General features: G+C 37.2%; 1 protein-coding gene across 1 annotated transcript in view; it reads left to right on the forward strand.

The window, feature by feature from the left end:
• Positions 1-8,222, forward strand: part of usp13 (ubiquitin specific peptidase 13) — an 80,637-nt gene extending 72,415 nt beyond the window's left edge. Inside the window, exons 21-24 of the mRNA XM_052017864.1 lie at positions 327-482; positions 4,271-4,400; positions 5,868-5,909; positions 8,203-8,222. Of these exons, the coding sequence (XP_051873824.1) occupies positions 327-420 (94 nt within the window). The 3' untranslated portion in view covers positions 421-482; positions 4,271-4,400; positions 5,868-5,909; positions 8,203-8,222. The remainder of the gene's footprint in view (positions 1-326; positions 483-4,270; positions 4,401-5,867; positions 5,910-8,202) is intronic.
• Positions 8,223-13,042: the final 4,820 nt, after the last annotated feature.

Raw genomic sequence — 13,042 nt, forward strand, 5'->3', positions numbered from 1 at the left:
TCTCTGGTTGAGAGTTCACTAATACTTTACAAGTTCTGTGCCTCTGTTTATGAAGCCCTAAGTCCCATTGGCTTCTGTTTTCTCATTATGTCCTGCAACTTTAAAGGGTTCTTGAGGAATCTGTAATGTGAATACTTGAGCTAGTCGGGCATTATATTTTGCATATATTTGGAAAATAAAGCAGTTTTTGAGAAATAAAAATCCTCTGAAAGCTGAAATAGAATATTAACAGATAATTGAGTGCTTCATACTTAAACAGGAATTTGTGTCTCACATGTACGCTCAGCTTTTCACTGTTTCATTGCTTCTCAATTTCTTCTATTCAGATGGGTAATCTACAATGACCATAAAGTCTACGCTTCAGAGAAACCTCCTAAAGATCTGGGATACATTTACTTTTATCAACGGATTGCCTACTAAGCTTGAGAAAACCATAATCTTCCTTCTTTCCAAAGAGCAAAAAAATCTACAAACTGTCAAAGGTTTGAGGGAAACTGTGGATCCTGTCATTACTGTGCAAATATCTTATTTATAGAAAACTAAAATGCAATATGTTTGATATGAAAGGGAAATTTTCTATTGTTTAATATATTGACAGTTTTTTGTTTTATTTTAAATTGCATCTGGAGAAGCTGGGGAAGCAGATCAGAGGTGTGTGCTGTCAGTTTACGTTTAACTGACTTTATCAAGTTCATAATGTATCAAAACATCTTCATCCTTTCTCATTGCCCTCATTCTCACTCATTGTAGTCCACTTGTTTGATTTATTGTTCAATTTTGTTGAATGAGCATTTCACCATAGAATGAAATCACCCCCACAAAGTCTCTTGTTTTTAAGTTTACCCTCTTCCCTTCTAAATAACATTTAATAAAGGAAGAGTTATTGTATTTGGTACCAACAAGGTAGTTAAGGGATGTTGATGTGCCTTTGAGTTGCTGATTAGTTTACGAGTTTGAGCAAATCCATGGCTTCACACTAAAGCTTTCACCTCCAGAGTCAAAGGTGTGGCCCATGTTATGTGGGCATTAAGTCTAGAATCGTACACTATCTCACTTGGTTATTCTTCATGTTAGGTTATTTTAGATCTCCAGCATGACAATTCCCATTCAAACTAAGTAAGAAGCCTAACCAGAAACAAAGTCTCTTTTTCCCACTCTGCCATTCACTTGCCAAAATTTTATTGCTTCTCCCAAGTAGAATCAGACTGTTCTTTAATGTAAACAGAAGTGTTTATTAATTGTACCCAGTTGCATGTGTTTTTTTTTATGCACAATCTACATATGATGGAGTATCAAGTCAATTAGTGACCAGTGGGAGATTAGTCCTGGCACATCTGGAGCAGTTGAACTTCACATGACTCTCATTTGCCATCAGTCATACACCTACTGATATCACAAGAGATCAGGAAAGAGACAGCAGTTAATGGGTCTGCATGGTCACTGCAATGTTCTGCACTCAGCATCTCTCAGCCTCATTTGTCAGTGGCCAAAATTACATTAGAGCTGCCTTCTGTTTAAAATCACATCTGAACTGGCCATTGATCAACTCTATGTGCAACGTCTTGGGTTCTCTGGCAGCATGAGAGTCCTCCAGGCCCGCCCACCATGTGGGATGTGTCCAGATACACTGGAGAGCTACGTTTGCCCTTCCCTGTTTTCCTTTGTCTCCATAGGAAACCCTTTTATGCTGCTGCATTGTGGCTACCACAGGGACTGTTCTTTAATATCTGACTCACTTCCTAGTGGCCAATGTTACAGTAGTGTGGACGCAGCTGTCATGGGGAAATGTGCAGGTAAAACTTTTGCACAATTCAGGGTGAAAGCCTTCCTAATGATTATTTTTCTACAGGCTCTTTCACCAATTTTGAGGTTCACTTTTTTTTGAATTACTCTCTGTTATTTCCTTTGTATGGCATATCTGATCTATAAAACCAAGAATAACTGATGTTGTGATTGCTGGAAATGTGTAACTATAAGAAGATCGAGGAAAGGACATAAAGGATTATATGCAGGTGTATTCCAACTATTTTTAGCCATTCTAATCTACTTCTGACAACTAACTTCTCCTGAACTTTGTGTCACTCAAAAACATATTGGTTATTTATCATCTTTGCATATACACTCTTACATGCCCTTGTAAAGTATGATACTGAGGTATCAGAAAAGTATCAAGAGCTCATACTTGTGTCCATACATTATATTCATAGATTAAATGGAATTCATCTTGCTATTGATTCCTGCATTTTGTTGCAGAAGATTTCATGGTGTCTAGGTCCATAGTATTAAATGGTCATATTTTATGTTTTTGTTTTGCTAATGACCACCCCTCCATTTGTTAGACATGAATCCCTTGAATTATGTGGAAATGGAAACAAGTCACATGAGAGTGAAACAATAGTCAGCATATCAATTAAATACAGAAGTTTGCAAGCTAACTAGGGAAATTGAAAGAATCTTTGTTTAAGGGTGTGCTGACTGCATGTTGTGTTTGCTCTAAGGAGAAAACACATTTTTCTTGTGGGAAGAATGATTCTAGCGAGCCTGTTTTAGTTTGGCCATCTTCATGAGAGGCATCTGAGGTGGAACATGGGGAAAGATGTATAAAACGCAGAACATTGGTTTCTTTTTATTTCTGGGTCATTCCTTTTAAAAAGAAAGTTGTCCTTCATCTGTGGAGGCAAATGGATATGAGGGGAATCAAAAGAGAAGTTGTTCAGGGTGATAACAGTTGAGCTAGGTGAAGGAGAGTGTTAGGAGTCCTGATGCAGGGTCTTGACCCAAAAGGTCCACTCTCCCTTTGCCTCCATAGATGCTGCCTTACCCACTGAGTTCCTCCAGCAACTTGTTTGCTCAACAATGATGTGTTGATATGACAAGTTTTAAGCATCAAAGTCTGTGCCAACTTTTCATAAATTATCACTAAGTGCATATCATACAGTACTATATAGAAGAAAACAGACTGTCTTAATAACTCCCAACTGCAGTGCTGAAGCAATTTTTAAGACTTTTTTCAATTACATAATCATTACCATTATTTAAGGAAAAGGTGGTGGTAGTTACTAGGGCAGCGAGAGGCTTTCAAGAAAGCAGGCAGTATTGTGAAATATTGAATGGCGAAATGAATTATGTGGACACTAATGAATTAGTAATGCAACTTCCAAGTTGTAATTGTGGTGTTGTTTATTGCTCTTCAAAGTTTAATAATGTAAAATTTGCTTTGGTTAATGATATTTGCATCCCTTTCAATATTCTCTGAATGTCAAATTCAAAATTAAGGGGATGGTTAGGATACCTAGAGTGAAGCCCAAAGAAGTAGTTTTTTTTAAAATGCTGATGGACAAACCTAGATAGAAGAATGATCCTTCTCACAACAAACAATGTTACTTTTCCCTTTCTTATATTTTATTACAATATAGGAGGCTATTCAGTCCATCGCATTATGCTGGCATTCAGAGCAATCCCATTGGATGTATTTCCCACTTATTTCCCTGGAATATTGTTGTCCTGTAAAACATTTCACTTTAGATCTTGGCTATCTCCTAGTGACCAGATTTTGAACACTATATTTTTGGTCAGTTGAACCATTAATTTTACACGTGTGTTAAAAGTTAGCCCAAACCAGAAATCAGTAATGCTATTTGGACCACTGTTTTTATTCCTTTTAATTAGGTCTATGGAAATTCTTTAAGTCTTGATTGTTATTGAACTTTTAATCTGAAAAATAGCCTTGCAGATTGTTTTAGCACCAATTGGCTGAATTCATACAAGAGATAGTGATCACCACTGGTTTGAGATTTTCGAGGTACTGTGTCACATAGATTCTAATATATTGCATACAAATTCTACATCAACTCTCAAATTATTTTATCTGTTTAAAAGTCGTTAGTCCAAAACATGCAAGAACACTTATTTATATTTTTACAAATTCATTCATTAACATTATTTCAGAAGGATTCTAAATATCCCATTGATCAAAAAGAAACTATTACTGAAGTAGTTCCTATTTAATACATAGTGTATCTATAATTAAGATACTTTATGTTTGCTGGGTCATTTAAAATAGTATTCCCATCCATGACTATTGCATATTATAAACCTTATGGAGGATATCTCGTATGACAACATATAGGTAGTATTGATATGAAATCAATTTAATAAATTTATACTTGTTTTATTACCCTGAGCAATACCAGACCAAAGTGATCTTCATTAGCCTCTCATGCACTAGAAGTCAGCAATTTAAATAACATGCATTGTGGTATTTTTCTAGCTACAGGCCAGAAAATCCTTAAATCCAGACCAACCCAGGACTTTATGTTGCCATCTATTTCACTGGATTCCTATTGCTGGCATGGCAAAAAGAACTCAGTAGGAACTAAGAAAGTGTTCTTGAAAATTTTGTAAGTTCCTGTTCTTGTGATCTTTTTTAACATTTCACAAAAATTTACAAATGAAGCTGATTCCTACTTTATACATCAAATTTTATCCTCTTCATGAACTATCCATTCCACCTATTCCCATTCACTTGGTCTTCCCACTTTACACATTCCCTCCTCTTCCCATCTCTCTATATTCTCCTTCTAGCCTTGCCTCATTCCTATCACTTGTTTCCCCCATCCACTCAAATCCGTAACTCCCACCAGTTTGCCCTAAAAGACTGCCTCCAGTTAGCAAGAACAGCAGTCAATGATAAGGGCTGGTCACGGCCTGGAAGTGAAAATTTCAGGAATTTAGTATTTTTATAGTTTTACCCCTTTGGGAGTCTGAACGTTCAAATTGAATTACATGTGTAACTCCTCACTACAAAGACTGTAGCCTTTTCCTTTCTAAATCCTTTTTTCTAATTGATTGTGCCTGTCACTTTACAGCTTTGAGAATTGCAGAACTATGCAGTTTGATGTGGATACTAAAGCCATCTTCTCTGATTCTAGATTGCTCTTTTACACTCGTATTAAATTTTAAGTTTGTGTTAATGCAGCATTGGTGTTTTACACCACTGTATAATTGTAACACTATTAAGTTTTTTAGAGGTAACTTATTTGTCAGAGTGAGGCAGAGAATCTTTGGATGGTTGTTTCTAGTCAAATACTGCTTTTTTGGAGAAACAACTGTCATCAGTATTAATGTAACTGGAAAATGTTGGAAACAATCTTCATTACTACAGTTATGACACTGAAGTAATAAAATTTTGTTGAAACTTGCTCTTGGGTTTTCATTTTAAATTGAATTATTGCCTTTTGAAGTTATAAGTTAGTTATCTTGTTCTTAAAAGAACATTATTACATGCTGTGCAATGAAAAGTAGACCACACTGGATAAGAGGAAAACTGGAAAGAGGAGCCTTTAATTCTACTAATGCGCTTAGAAATTGTAGGCCTTGAGTATTGTCTTGAAGTATTAGGTATACTGGTATGTACTAAATTAACAATCTGTAATCAATGCAAGAATATGCTAAATATGACTTCTGATAAACGTATTCAGTAGCCGTTCCTCGTACTTTTCTTTCTGTCTCTTTCTCTTGCACATCTCAGTACTTGGGTGGGCATTACAGAATTGATAGGCAATCATCGTTGGAACTCAGACACTATCTTTAAAATGAAAATATTAGAACATGCAATCTTTCTCTGTTGTAAATATACTGGAACAATTCCAAACTAATTACATACGTTAGCTATTCTGAGATCAGCAGATAATGATTAACTAGCAAAGTTATGCTCTCAGTAAAGATATGGTGTTCATTGTTTCTGTGTGATGGCTGTTCTAATGATTTAAATATTAGTGATCTCCAATGGGATTGCTTTGCATTAGAGGATACACTGGTTCCTGTATTTATCAACTCAATTTGTAATTTGATTTTTTGAAATGCAGGATTCAGGGGGAGATGAGGAGGCAGTATACACTACTTTGGAGGTAAGGTGCCTAGCATTTATCTGTAAGGATATAGATCATTCATATTTTGCAACAAATGGCTGTTTGTGATTTAGAAGTAGTACAATTTTAGTGTGATAACATCTGTTCCTTGGATTTGCAACATTCAACAATATTTTTTCAGACCTGCCATAAACTTAATTCCCTTGATCCTGATCACATGCCCTTCTCCATCACTCGTATAGGCAAAACTAAGCCATAGAAAACCTTGGCATTGCCCACATACCCCAGTCTTGCTGACAGAATGGCACAATAACCTTTTGTGCTGTGGATTTCACAGTTTTTGGATAAAACATCATTCCTAGTTGGTACATTAAACACACTTGATAACATTCTACTCTGCTTCTGAAGTCAATTGAACTAAATTTTAGAAGCTGAGTTCAACACTGCCACTACTACCAAGCAAGTTTAGAGGTATTACTGAGATTAAATTTCTAGGAAAATGCTTATATTCAGATCCTCCCAAAGTTCCACTCCATGCCATGTCTACAACACTCCATCCATCCATCCATCCATGAATGAATGAATGATCTGGAAAGGCCAGCATGTTATTAGTGAGCTGTCACAGGGAATTGCTGCGGTCTTTCTGATTAGGCAGGGAGTTTCAGGGTTTACACCGAGGGATGCTGAAGGTTTAATATTACATTTCCATTGAAGGATGGTGTGTGAATTGAAGGGAACCTGCAGTTGGTGATGTTCCTATGCATTTACTGCCCTATTCCTTCTTGGAGATTAAGGTTGTGCATATGGGAGGTGCTATTTGAGTAGCTTAGGCAAGTAACTGCAGTGCATTTTATTGGTGGTACATGATATAGCTGCAGCGCACCAGTGGCAGATGAGAGTTGATGGGTTATCAATCAAGCAGGCTGTTTTATCCTGGTTGGTGTTGAGCTTGAGAAATGTTGGTGCCGCACTCATCCAGGCAAATGGATGGTATTAGATGATCAAACTGGTATGCCTTGCAGATGGTGGAAAGGCCTTGGGGTGTCCGGTCGTAAGTCAATTTTGTCAGGATACTCAGCCCCTGACCTGTTCTTGTAGCCATGGTATTTATGACGTTGTTCCAATTTCTGGCTAATGGTGACTCCGTTGATGTCGATGGCAGGAGTAAAGCCACAGAATGTCAAAGGTATGTAGTTAGATTCTCTCTTGCTGGAGAAGGTCATTGCTTGGTACTTTCGTGGCTATTGTCTGATAGTTTCTATGACTTGAAGGGGAACCTACAGTTGGTCATTTGCCAGATCAGCCCATGCCTAAATATTGTCTATGTCTTGCTGCATCTACTTATGAGCTACATTATTTACTGAGGAGCTCCAAATGGAATTGGATATTGTGCAGCCATCAGAATTGATGCAGAATATTGGGCTCATGACAAAGCCCTAAGGAACTCCAGCAGTGATGTCTTGGGGCTGGAATGATTGACCTCCAAACAACCACAGATATCTTCCAATGTGCAAGGTATGACTACAGCCATTGGATTGTTTCACCGTGGTGCCTAGTGACATCATTTTTACTGGGGTTCATTACTGTTACTCTTGGTCGATGCTTCCTTGATGTCAAAGGCAGTTACTCTCACTTTACCTTTGGAATTCAGCTCTTTGGTTCATGTTTGGCCCAGGCTGTGATGAGGTCTGGAAGAGAGTGGTCCTAGTGAAATGCAAATTAGTCATTTGTAATCAAGTTTTTGGTGGGTGTCTCTTGATAGCACAATCATTTTCACCTTCAATCACTTTGCAGAGGAGTGAGAATAGACTAATTCTGCTGTATTAAGTGTGCTCCTTTCTTTGTGAACAGCAAATTGCTGGGTAATTTTCCACATTATCAGGTATAGGTCAACACTGTAACTGTTCTTGAACAGCCTGGCAGTTAGTTCTGTAGAGCAAGTCTTCCGAACTACAGATGGGATGTTGTCTGATCCTAGAGTCTTTGGTGTATCCAGTGCTGTTAGTTGTTTCTTGATATTATCTGGAGTGAATCAAATTGGTTGGAGACTAGCTTCTATGGGGATCTTAGGAGGATGCTGAGGTGGATTATCTATTTGATACCTCTGGCTGAACATGGTTGCAAATGTTTCAGCCTTTTTCTTTAGCACTCACATGCTGGCCCCTCCATCATTGCGGATGGGGCTATTCCTGGAGCCTCCCACCCCCCCCAGTTGTCCACCACCATTCATGATCAGATGCAAAAGGATCACATAGCTTTAATTGGATCCATTGGCCGTGAGGTTGCTTAGCTTTACCTTTTGCATGCTATTTTTGCTCTTCTTCACCCACAGTGTTCTGAGTTGCAGCTTCACTATACTGGCACCTCATCCTTTTCCGGAATACCTGGTGCAGTTCCCTGCATGTTCTGCGCATTTCTTATTGAACCAGGTTGATCCCCTGGCTGGATGGTAATGAAACAATGAAGGATGTAGCAGGCCATGAAGTTACAGATTGTATTGGCGTACATTTCTTGTACTGATTGTCCACAGTGTTACTTTCATTCCTGTATCCATGCTTGCTCTGAGTTTGGAGTTTTGTGTATCCTCCAGATCTTTGAATGACTTGGTCACACGCTCTGTGACTTCCTCTTATCCGAAATAAAACAGCTTAAAATCTCATTTTGTGATTGAACTCTCCGGCATCTCCAATTGTCCCACCATGATAAAGCATCTATTTGTAAAGTGATATGGGACAATTTTTTTTTAACTTTAAAAGTTGTAAGTTAGTGCAAAGTGTTCTGACATCACGGAAAATCATGTTGGAATTGGAAATGAACTGACTTGCTGCTTCCATACTGTTTTTCAGTTCTCTGTTTGATTTATTACATGGGAAGAAAAATGTACTTGATATAAAGCTGAGAGTAGTTAACACCCCCCCCCCCCCCCCCCCCCCCAAAACTAATCTCATGCCAGTTAAGGCAGTATAGTCCAGGGTTAAGTGAGCCAGAGGTGTTGTACACTATATTCTTGGAATGTTCCCACTCCCCTTCAATTCAGACAAGGGAAGGCTGCCTGCTTTAGAGAGGCAGAACCTAACCTAGCTGTGAACGTTATGGCGAGATCTAGCTGATGTAATTGGAAAAGCTCTTGTCATCTGAAATCTAGGCCTGATTAAGGCTTGCACAGTCTTAAATTTACCACAACTTTCTGGTCCACTGGTATTTTAATTTTTGGGAAGAAGTTAGGAAAAAAAGAATTACTTGATCAAGTCCATTGATTTGTGTATTAGAAATCAAAGTGAGTTTTATTAGAGAGAATCAGTACAGCAAATAACCTGTGCATATTTAACTTTATTCAAATAACCTATCATGTTCTCTACTTATCAGAATTCCTCACATGCTACACTGGCAGTCCTCATTTAGTGCAAATGCCAGTTTGAAGCATCAAAGTAATTTTATTTTGAATTACCTGCAAATTGTTTCACAGCCTGGTGATTGCATCACTCAATGTACAATAGGATCAAAGTCCCTCAGAACTAGACAGTTCATTTCTTACATATAGTTCCCAAATGGAAACAAAGTTTTAAGGAAAATAAAAAGTTACCATTTGCTGCTAGCACAGTCATGCTTCTAAATTCATGTTGAACAATATACTGGCACTGAGAAAAATACACTGTGGTTGTATGGTACCAGAAGTGATTTACATGTATAAACCATGTGTAGATTATTAACCAGATTTGCTTTAAGAGTGGGGATAAAACCAGAAACACTTTAATTAAAACAGGTTCGTCCTTTAGGCACAACAGTTAGAGGAAGTATTTGGCCTTTATGTATTTACACTTTACTGTGGGCAATTCTCTCTTATAGTTTATTTATGGAATTCTTTGATGCTTTTGACATGCTCATGGAAATGTGCAATCTGAGTCATAGGTAAAGTCAATTATCATCCGTATTTCATGTTTTATATTTGGGGAAAATAGAAGGGGTTTTGAAAGTATTAGTTGACCTAAGCATGCTTGATCTCTCAAAGTATCAGATATCTAATTTTGATAAAGTGCATTTTTATGTAAAAGTAAAAACCATAACCACAGCACTTTGTACCCTGTGGGATGATGTATCATTGTTGGGCCAAGTCTTGTTAGCCGTGGTAATGTGGTTCTAAAGATGCCACATCTGTCACCACTCTTCTTTGCTTGTGTCTATTTGGAGTTGAAGAGCCAGGCCCGGCCTTGGTGGGATTATCCAGCAAAATATTAGAGCGTCACCATGCAGATCCTACACCAGGTCAGAGCCAACTTGGTATCTGAGACCCTCGATGCTTTCACTGGGTAAATTATTTTTTTAAAAAAACTACTTCAGTTTAATGTTTTTAATGACTTAATTTTTTTAAAATACCTTAGTGTCTGACACACAAAATATTAAAATCTATGGCAGCTTTGAAAAGACAGAATGCTTCCCCAGCTTTGCTACTGTCAAGGGCATGCCCTTTGCCTATGTTATTTCATGACGGAACCATGAATAATCATTAGCATCATATTCTCTCTTTGATTGTACTGTGCGGTTACTGAAATTGTCTCAAGATCAGGATTAAATATTTTAAGTGTGTTCCATTTTCTTTTACCATTCACATCCCAGAGTCACAAAAAATTTTAAATGGGCGTTGTTTTGCTATAAGCATGTGAGGAATGTGACAGTATTAACTATCCATCTGGAACTCTTTATAAGCTGTGACAAGTTTTAAATAAGTAGTGCTAAAAATGTACATTTGACAACTTTTGTAACATTTTAAAATATTTGTTAATATCATTTGACAATTGTATTAAAATACAATGTGCCAAAAAAAGATGCATTTATTCCCATGCCTACACTAGACTCTCAAAACGTGCTCTATTCTGTTATGGGAAAAGTTTGAGGATGTGTTCAAAGCTTCCTTGACGAAATGCAGCATCCTCACTGATGCCGGAGAATCTCTGGCCTATGACTGCTTAAAGAGGAGAAAGGTATTAAGAATAGCATTGGAACCTCAAGCCCATGCACTTGGAACACACAGAAGCCCTCTGTAAGTGGCAGGAGCACACCACAAACTACCCACCTGCCCACGGTCAGGTACCTCCTGTTCCATATTTATGGAAGAGTCTGCAATTCCCATATTGACCTCCTCAGCATCCATAAAATTGGAGTGAAAGCAATTGATCCCTGATCCCAAATGACTGCCCAAGTAGTAGTTAGAACATGATTTCATGTTGTCTAAATAGGGCTTTTGATGCTTTCCCCTCCCCACACCACCCCATGAAGTGAAAGAATACATCATAACTAGATACCATATTTGAGGAGAAAGGGAACTATTTTAAAATGGATGCAGAATGATAGACAGGGTTTCAGAGTCATGCAATGTGATTTTGTTTGTGCTGTGAATGTAATTTGGACTGAATATATCAGAGAAAAGTGTGTCAAGCTATCTGAAACCACAGCAATATTTTTCTCTCCCTGCATTTATAAAAAAGATATTTTCTGAATGATGAGGCATATATACTTGGTTCTAATGGCCCAATTCATTCAGTACAATGAAGCATTTTAATGCTATTAGAACACATTATTCTGAAGAAAGTTCTTAACTGGTCACGAAGGAGGTTTACAGAATGCACCATGCTTTATAACATTGATACTAAATTAGTACACTTTTGCATGCTTACTTTAAAGTAAATTCCAAATCTTTGATGTATCAGTTTTGAACTTCTTGGTTTTAGCTGTGGCAACTTCCATCTTCTGGTTATGGCAAACAGTTCCATATTTCTCGTGCTCTCTTGATTTTAGTTCCCATTGACTTTAGATACTGGGCCATTATAGTTCTGGTACAAAACAGTGTAAAACCTGCAGTGGCTTTATTGAAAACACCACAATTATATTAAAAAAATTGAAACAATATGCTATTTTATAAATGCAGACTGGTAAAGAAAACATACACAAAATTAAAGAAAAAGGAACAATTCTAAATTGGATGTACGAGAACACATTTTACACTAATAAGTAAATTTAACATACAGGATCTTTTGGGTAGTCAAAAGGAAATAATAAAAATAAATCCATCTGTACATTAATACCAATTTTTAGTTTTTTGGACATAAGTATAAATATTCCTCAGAGAAGGATCTAGACAAATGTTAATAGAACCGTTGCCCTGTTTGAATAATATTGTTCAGAAATATAATTAACTAATTTTAGTATGTTTTTAACATCTTTTATTTCTATTACCACTAAAGGAATTGTCTCATCATTCCCAAATTATTATAGGATTTAGGTGGGCATTAATCTCATTGCATCTGTCAGTATGTTTGATGGGAGGGAAAACATTGCAAAAAGCTATAGTAGTAAAGAATACAAAGACTTTTGCTCTCAGAAATCAAACCTTAAGTAACATTGATGTTGCATTTCACTGAATATTCTAAAACTCTAATGATATCAATATGATTTAATGATCTCTGATATGTAAATCTATGATATTATTAAACAGTCATTTATTTTCGAGTAGAACTAGGGTAGATTTACTGTGTGGAATTATTTAAGAACATGAATCAGGGATAGGCTAATCAGCCCCACCATTCAGAGAGATCATGGCTGATCTTTTATCTCTGCACCACTTTCCTGCACTTTAATACCTAAAAATCTATTGATTTGTGTCTTGAATTGGTTTACTTTCCCTGAATCTATCCCGAAATTGAACTGAATTTAATCATATTTGTACCATTGAAGGATATGATTATATTTGATTCATTAAAATAGCAAGACTTGGCATCTACTCATTGGGGTGGATATATAGAAGAGCACAATGTACAAAACTGCTTCGGAGCAAATGATTTAGAATTATAGAGTTCTACAGCATGGAGGGAGGCTATTTAGCCCAACTGGTCTGTGCTGACCAAGCTGCCAATCTAAACTAATCCTGTTTCCCTGCATTTGGCCTGTATCCCTCTAAACCTTGGCTGTTCATGTACTTATCCAAATGTCTCTTTAAATGTTGCTATTGTACCTGCCTCAACTGCTTTCTCTGGCAGATCATTCCATATACACACCACCCTCTGTGTGAAGAAGTTAGCCTTCAGGTTCTCTTTAAATCTTTCCCCTCTCACCTTAAACCTATGGCCGCTAGCTTTTGATTCCCTTTACCTGGGGATAAAGACTGTGTGCTTTCACCC

Source organism: Pristis pectinata, chromosome 6 (assembly GCF_009764475.1).
Source record: "Pristis pectinata isolate sPriPec2 chromosome 6, sPriPec2.1.pri, whole genome shotgun sequence".
In the NCBI taxonomy this organism is placed as follows: domain Eukaryota; kingdom Metazoa; phylum Chordata; class Chondrichthyes; order Rhinopristiformes; family Pristidae; genus Pristis; species Pristis pectinata.